This window comes from Tarenaya hassleriana, unplaced genomic scaffold, assembly GCF_000463585.1.
Source record: "Tarenaya hassleriana unplaced genomic scaffold, ASM46358v1 Cleome20, whole genome shotgun sequence".
Classification (NCBI taxonomy): domain Eukaryota; kingdom Viridiplantae; phylum Streptophyta; class Magnoliopsida; order Brassicales; family Cleomaceae; genus Tarenaya; species Tarenaya hassleriana.
The window spans coordinates 433,438-440,725 of NW_010965373.1; the positions used below are offsets into that span (position 1 = coordinate 433,438).

At 41.8% G+C, this 7,288-nt stretch overlaps 3 protein-coding genes across 4 annotated transcripts in view; all 3 read left to right on the forward strand.

The window, feature by feature from the left end:
- The window catches only part of LOC104814012 (U-box domain-containing protein 34), a 3,820-nt gene extending 1,872 nt beyond the window's left edge, over positions 1 to 1,948 (forward strand). Inside the window, exons 8-11 of the mRNA XM_010541859.2 lie at positions 43 to 63; positions 181 to 609; positions 703 to 1,452; positions 1,544 to 1,948. Coding sequence (XP_010540161.1) covers positions 43 to 63; positions 181 to 609; positions 703 to 1,452; positions 1,544 to 1,741 — 1,398 coding nt within the window. The 3' untranslated portion in view covers positions 1,742 to 1,948. The remainder of the gene's footprint in view (positions 1 to 42; positions 64 to 180; positions 610 to 702; positions 1,453 to 1,543) is intronic.
- A 1,058-nt stretch (positions 1,949 to 3,006) lies between these two features.
- On the forward strand, positions 3,007 to 5,589 carry LOC104813496 (protein phosphatase 2C 77-like). The gene is made up of 4 exons (XM_010541096.2): positions 3,007 to 4,285; positions 4,465 to 4,758; positions 4,844 to 4,949; positions 5,043 to 5,589. Exons 1-4 carry the CDS (start codon positions 3,722 to 3,724, stop codon positions 5,396 to 5,398), a joined length of 1,320 nt encoding a protein of 439 aa, XP_010539398.1. The 5' UTR covers positions 3,007 to 3,721; the 3' UTR covers positions 5,399 to 5,589.
- Positions 5,590 to 6,272: 683 nt separating this feature from the next.
- LOC104813497 (formin-like protein 20) overlaps positions 6,273 to 7,288 on the forward strand; it is a 5,524-nt gene continuing 4,508 nt past the window's right edge. Inside the window, exons 1-2 of one of the 2 annotated variants that reach the window (XM_010541099.2) lie at positions 6,273 to 6,538; positions 7,001 to 7,112. The gene's annotated coding sequence lies outside the window, so the exon portion shown is untranslated. Of the gene's footprint in view, positions 7,113 to 7,288 lie in introns of both variants that reach the window. The other variant, XM_010541098.2, reaches the window with a different exon arrangement.

Below are 7,288 nucleotides of genomic sequence, written 5' to 3' on the forward strand. Positions count from 1 at the left end.
GGCATATAACTCACTATCTAAAGTTTTCTAAATCCATATCAGCTGGTCCATAAGCAAACCCAGGTCGGGGTTCGATTACCAAACTCTTCAACATTTGTCATGATTCTGTTTTTGGGTTCTAGTTCTAATAATTTCCATTTCAGAGATTGACATGAATGTGACTTACATCATTGAACTCAGGTTCAATCGCTTTCCTCTGAATGCATAGAAGAAGCGAAAAGAGTAATTACTGCTCTGGAAAAAGAAGAAATGTTGAGGAAAGCCACGGCTGAGGAGAAAGAAAAACATCTAAAAGCCGCAAAGGAAGTAGAGGAGGCGAAGGCCTTGCTGGCCAAAGAGTTCTGCGAGAGACAGCTAGCTGAGCTCAATGCCCTCAGACAGTGCATAGAGAAACAGAAAGTCATCGATCAGCTCTTCCTGAGCGACAAGAGGTACAGAAAGTACACCAAGGATGAAATATCAGCAGCAACTGATAATTTCTCGCCACGTAAAGTAATTGGTGAAGGAGGATATGGGAAGGTCTACAAATGCAGCCTCGATCGCACCCCAGTAGCTGTTAAAGTTCTCAAACCCGATTCCGTTGAGAAGAAAGAGGAATTTTTGAGAGAGGTAATTTCATCTTCCTCACCAAATCCAATCAATGTCATACTCAATGTTCGACCTTGTTGCATTTCTGATCTTCTGATTTCCGGGTCAATGCAGGTTGCTGTCCTAAGCCAGCTGCGACATCCCCACGTGGTTCTTCTCCTCGGTGCTTGTCCAGACAATGGCTGCCTCGTCTACGAGTATCTGGATAACGGGAGTCTGGAAGATTACATCTCCCACAAGAAAGGCAAACCACCACTCCCTTGGTTCATCAGATTCCGGATAATCTACGAGGTGGCCTGTGGCATGGCTTTCCTCCACAACTCCAAACCCGAGCCCATAGTCCACCGTGACCTCAAGCCCGGTAACATTCTCCTGGACAGAAACTACGTCAGCAAAATTGGGGACGTTGGGCTAGCTAAGCTCATATCAGACAATGCACCAGACAGTGTCACTGTGTACAGAAACTCCGTTCTTGCCGGTACGCTCTACTACATGGACCCCGAGTACCAGAGAACGGGCACGATCAGACCAAAATCGGATCTTTACGCGTTCGGGATCATAATTCTCCAGCTACTGACGGCCCGCCATCCCAACGGGTTGCTTTTCTGCGTGGAGGATGCTGTGAAGAGAGGGTGCTTCCCTGACATGTTGGATGAATCAGTCAAAGGTTGGCCAATGGACGAAGTGGAAGAACTAGCGAGCATTGCTCTCAAATGTTCGCAGCTCAAATGCAGGGACAGACCAGATCTCGAAACCCAAGTCTTGCCAGCTCTCAAACGGATTCTTGAATCTGCAAACAACAGAAACAAGAACAAGCAGGACAACGTCCGGCCACCAAGCCATTATTACTGTCCGATCCTCAAGGTAATAAAAACAAAAAAAAAATGAGAAGAACCCAGTTGGGCAAAACCTCAGCAGGGGTGATACAGAGCTAATGTGTGTGTGGATGATGCAGGAAATAATGGAGGATCCGCACATAGCAGCGGATGGATTTACGTACGAGCAGAAGGCGATCAAGGCGTGGATTGAGAAACACCAAGTGTCGCCGGTCACGAAGCAACGGCTCAAGCATTTGGATCTGACTCCGAACCACACTCTCAGATCAGCCATTCAGGAGTGGCTTTCTCGCTTGGAGAGAACCAAGTCCACTTGATCACAGGTAGAATATGTATATGTATATATATATATATATATGCTCAGCCAAGACACGGCGATATATTTTGTTGTATATCCACACCAAAAAAAAAAAAAGGTCAAATTTGTATCCGGAAAGAGGAGGGAGAAAGAGAATCTGCTTTGTTGTAGTAAACTGATAAACCTTGTCCACATAAAATTAATGGGCCAGGCCCATTTTGTAAAATATTCTTTGCTTTTTGCCCAATAAATGTCACCGTAGAGAATCTTAATCCTAAATTTATAATTTTTCTATATGTAATTATATCAGTCGCCTTATTTTCAAAAACTTGAGAAACGAACGAATGCATCATCTTCCCTTATTTTTTATATTATATGTCCATTATATTAGCTCAAGCGGAAACCCACACGTATACGACGAAAAATACGTAAAACGTATGTATGTGTTCTGGAAGATATTCAAGATTATACCATCGATTGGTCACTGTATTCTGATTTTGTATTTCCTTCGCACGTCCTCCCTGCCCAAGCGACAGAGGCCACGTGGCGTCAAACGGGAGAGGGAGATCGTTTTCAATTTTGATTATTTTTTATGCAGAAAAAAAAAAAAAGACAAATTTAAAAGAAGAAGAAAAAAAAAGAAACACAAGATATTTACGGAAGTTAGGGGCGGTCTCCGTCTTTTCCTCTTATCTTTCCCGTCATCCAACCAACGGATCTCCCACCGTACACGTCACCACTCTTTTGTTTACCAAAATCCAGAATTTCTCATGTGTACGTGGCTGCCATCCGCCGGTTCTGTGGGCCCCACCTTTATTTTTCTTTAACCTTTTTTTTTAATTGTTGCCGTGGATCTTTCGAAAAGGATTTTAAAATAATTATTGTGAAATGGAATAAAGCCGTGGACAAGGACAACACAGCACATCACTGTTTGCTTACCTGTCTTTTTTTTTTCTCCTCCGGCCGGACCGTCATATCATTATCCGTAATTAGAAAAATTAATTAATATCTGAAAATTATAGCAAAATAAACGTGACTCAAAATGACTTATTGGAATCATTTTCTGATAACATTAACCCTCAGTTAACTTAAATTATTTTTGGCGTATTTATGGATCTTTTGGAAAAATCTATGGATCTTTTGCATGTAACTCGTATCAGGTTATCAAAAAAAAGTTTAAGTAGTTTTTTTTTTTTGGCGTATTTCTATTTAAGAATGGAGAATGAATCAGATAGTTAGAAGTTATTGCGCCTACGATGTGAGGAAACAGCCTATGTGGCACTTGTGATTGTGGCCTAAAACGTTAAACATCTTTACAATGGAGGAAGTAAAGGGCAAAACAGTAAATGACAAAAGGGACGAGGGGGGAGGGGAAAGATGTGCAGCGTTTGTCTTCTCCTGTTGTAATTATAGCGAAGTTCAAAAACCGTATTTTCTCTCTTATTATATTTCCAGACAGAAATCAATCCCCCCTTTGTGTAATAATTTAGGATCTTCTACGGGTATGTGGCAGATTTTGAAGGAGTTTTCTGCCTACCCGTTTTTTTTTTTTAATACTAATGTTTGTATAGAGAGGAGCCTTCTTTCAACTTCAGTTAGTTGAATCTTTGGAAATTAACTGGAGAGAGAGAGAGAGAGAGATCACAGAATCTGTAAGAGGTTGAAACGAATTGCCCATGAATCCAGGAAGCCCTGGGTTGATTTGGATCGTTTACCTTTTTAAACCTCATTCTGGGTCGTAATTTTCCCTGGAAAATTCCTCTGTTTCTGTTTCTGGTCCTCTTTCATTCACGAGTTTCTTGCATCCATCTCCTCTGATAAAGCCTCTCTCTTGACTTCCTGTAGAAATTTTTCGACTTTTCGTTTTTCTTCCACTCTCCGTGCGTGTCTGTTTTTTTTTAGGTCATCACCTCTCGCCCCTAACTTCTACGAAATAGAAGAAGAAAAAGCTCAATCCCTGCAGATTCTTGGCGCCCATTTCGTGAATCAGAGTTCATCAATGGATGAAGTTTCTCCGGCGGTCGCCGTGCCATTCAGGCCGCCGCTCCCTGAGCCTCAGCTGGAATTCACCGGACTCAGGCTAAGTAAAGGGCACTGTAACGGCCAGTACCCAATCGACGATGGCAATTCCATGGGCGCTAGTGCAGAACACACGAATCTGGAACATGGGTTCTCGTTTCATGGCGGTCCGTGTTCTGGGTCTCTTGTCTCCGGTGATGAATCTAAGAAAGATTTGCCCTTTCGGCTCAATTCGTCATCAGACGTCGCCGGTGAGGAAATCAACGGCTCGGAGGAGTTTGACCGGAGATCAACGGCTCAGAGCGAGAAGAAGGTAATCAGCAGAACAGAGAGCAGAAGTCTCTTCGAGTTCAAGAGTGTGCCTTTGTACGGAGTAACTTCGATTTGTGGAAGACGACCGGAAATGGAAGACGCTGTTTCGACGATTCCCAGGTTTCTTCAGGTTTCATTACATACTTTGTCTGAAGGTCGTGTCTCCAACGGATTCAATCCTCATACGAGTGCTCATTTCTTCGGTGTCTTCGACGGCCATGGCGGCTCTCAGGTAATAACAACAACAACTCATCTCCTCTATGTCTTCTTTACGCTTATAACGCTTACTCGGGTCTGGTAGGTAGAGAATCAGAATCTTGATTCGTGGCATAAGCTTTGATATAGATCTGAACAATACCGATCACAGACAGAGACATGAACACAAAGTCTTCCTCTGTTTTCCGGTCGTAGGTGGCGAACTATTGCCGCGAGAGGGTACACAAGGCGTTGGCAGAGGAGATAGCTAAAGAGAAGAAACTGGGGCTCTGCGATGGAGACACGTGGCAGGAAAAATGGAAGAGAGCTCTGTTCAATTCGTTCCTGAAAGTGGACTCGGAGCTCGGACCAGTGGCTCCGGAGACGGTGGGCTCGACGGCGGTGGCGGCCGTCGTCTTCCCAACTCATATATTCGTCGCCAACTGCGGCGATTCCCGAGCTGTTCTCTGCCGTGGCAAAGCCCCCTTACCTTTATCAGTAGATCACAAAGTAATTACAAGCTTCAATGATTCAGCATAATTGCATAACGTTTTCACCATTACTGATGTATGTATAAGTGTGTGTGTGTATATAGCCGGATAGAGAGGACGAGGCGGCGAGGATAGAAGCCGCCGGAGGGAAAGTGATCAGATGGAACGGTGCTCGAGTTTTCGGTGTTCTCGCCATGTCAAGATCCATCGGTAAAAAACTTCTCTCTTTTTCCCGGAAATCGCATTGCATTCAAACGCCATTCTCTCCAAAAAATCGAAACGAACAAACCCGTACATATACAGGCGATAGATACCTGAAACCGTCGATCATTCCCGACCCGGAAGTTATGGTTATCCGGCGAGTAAGAGAAGATGACTGTCTGATCTTGGCGAGCGATGGCTTATGGGACGTGATGACGAACGAGGAAGCATGCGACATGGCCCGTAAACGAATTCTGGTGTGGCACAAGAAGAATGCCATGGCTGGAGATGCACTTTTGCCGATGGAGAGGAGAGGGGAAGGGATCGATCCGGCGGCTCAGACAGCGGCCGAGTACCTGTCGAAGTTGGCATTGAAGAAGGGAAGCAAAGACAACATAAGTGTCGTGGTCGTGGACTTGAAGGCTCAGAGGAAGTTCAAGAGCAAAGCAGTGAACTGAAACACGGAAAAGGGTTTGGGCCAAAATCAAAATGGGTAGTGAAAAATTTTGATGATGGGTACGGCCAACGGTAATTTTATATAATTAACTGTTGTAAATTGGAATGTCACTCCTCCCTTTTTCACTATTTGTTTTTTTTAACTAACCCATTATAAGAAATTTCACCATCAAAAGCTTTTGCATTATTACAAGTCTAAAGATCCAAACTTGAACTCTCTCATCCATTGCTCTCGATCTCAAATTCTCTCCCCAACCGTGTCACCGATTCGAACCGGGTTTTCTCTGGCGAGTTATCTCGGTTGATATTCGTTTACCGATGGGAACTCGGTGAACGTTGTACCATCGGATTGATGGATTTTTTCTAGGGTTTTTGTATGGTAGAACCTATATTGTTTGCTGGATTTTATGTGAAAGAACCTAGATTATGAATGGTGATCCTTTTTTTTTTAGAGTTTTTGGTTTTAATTTTTTTTTTTTTTTGTGAGGGATTGAATGGATGGAATTTTTAGAGTTTAAATAATCCAAAAACCCAAAAAAATTAACAATCAAGATTTCATAAATTTATTTTTTTTAAACTTAGAAAACTACTTTAATAGAAAAATTAATTAAAAAATAAAATAATTCATTTTTTGGATTTATAAAAAAATCAAGATAAAAACTATTGCCGTTTATAATCTAAATTATTTTACATAAAATTCAGCAAACAAGATAGGTTCACATTACAATTATTATGTTAGAGACAAGCTTTGTTATATTAACTTACTATCAATTGACTAAGAGACATTGCTTCACATTGTCTGTCTTTCATGTCTTTTCAACGTTGAAGTTTTATTCGTTATTTCCCCCAATTTTTTTTTTTTTTTTTTTTTGGTTTCTGATATTGGTAGGATCAGTTATATTTCCCGAATTAAATTATACGTTTGAGATTATGTTATACGATACATTGAAATGTCGACCATTCGTCCATCCGCCTAACCAAAACCCATTTCAGAGAGGATAAACGCCGTGTTTAGGCGGTGGATGGATGGATGGCCCGACCGAAACAGCGTGCCGTTTTCCCCTATAAAAAACAACGTAGCATGCTCCTCTTCGATGGTAAGCCGGGGCGAAGTTTTGGTAGCCTGTACTGTACAGCAACAGGTACGGAGTTGTTTGGTAGCTTTGTACTTTGTATGTGGAGACGAGTTTGATTCTGTCTGATCACCAAATATGCCACGACAAATGCGTGGTGTCTCGAGATTCAATAATTGAAACACGAGCTGAACTGCTCTTGTCAGAATTATTTATTTATTTAAAATAAAAATAAAATCAAGCCGATTGGATGAGGGGAAAAAGCGCACGTGCGGTTAAAAGAAGAGGCTGTACTTTCTGGAAGCTAGCTGTTTGGAGAAACTTATAGGATACTTCGGATTTGATCCAGTGGCTCTCTCTCCCCAGCCTCTCTCTCTCTCTCTCTCTCTCCTGTTTCTTATAAAAACGGATTTGTTGATTTTCCAGGCTAAGAAACAGATATATTTACCTAAACTCCAAAGCATTTTGGTCCAATTATTTAAATAATTACTTTATTTATTAATTTCAAATATTTCTTTTCTTGCTGTTCAGAGACTGAGATGGACCATGAAAAGAGATTAGACCCAAGTTTCATTACGTGCTGCTCCCCCGTTCGGCCTACAGAAGCTGTCACTGTGGCCATAATTTTAGGCCAAACATTAAGGTAATTATTATTCCAATATCTAATATTTAAACATTAACACGTTACGTAGTATATTGTACACATATAATACCAAAAAAGGGTTAATGTCTACGTATATTTCTAATGTATTTCTCCCGTGAAAATAGTGTTGAAAATTATAATGCATGATTAAAGGGGGGGGGGGGAGAACTTGAAAA

Bases quoted from the DNA above. Each gene is read 5' to 3' on its own strand.
- LOC104813496 (XM_010541096.2), top strand. From the start codon at position 3,722: ATGGATGAAGTTTCTCCGGCGGTCGCCGTGCCATTCAGGCCGCCGCTC. The intron at 4,759-4,843 runs GTAATTACAAGC...GTGTGTATATAG, and splicing joins CTTTATCAGTAGATCACAAA to CCGGATAGAGAGGACGAGGC. The intron at 4,950-5,042 runs GTAAAAAACTTC...GTACATATACAG, and splicing joins CGCCATGTCAAGATCCATCG to GCGATAGATACCTGAAACCG.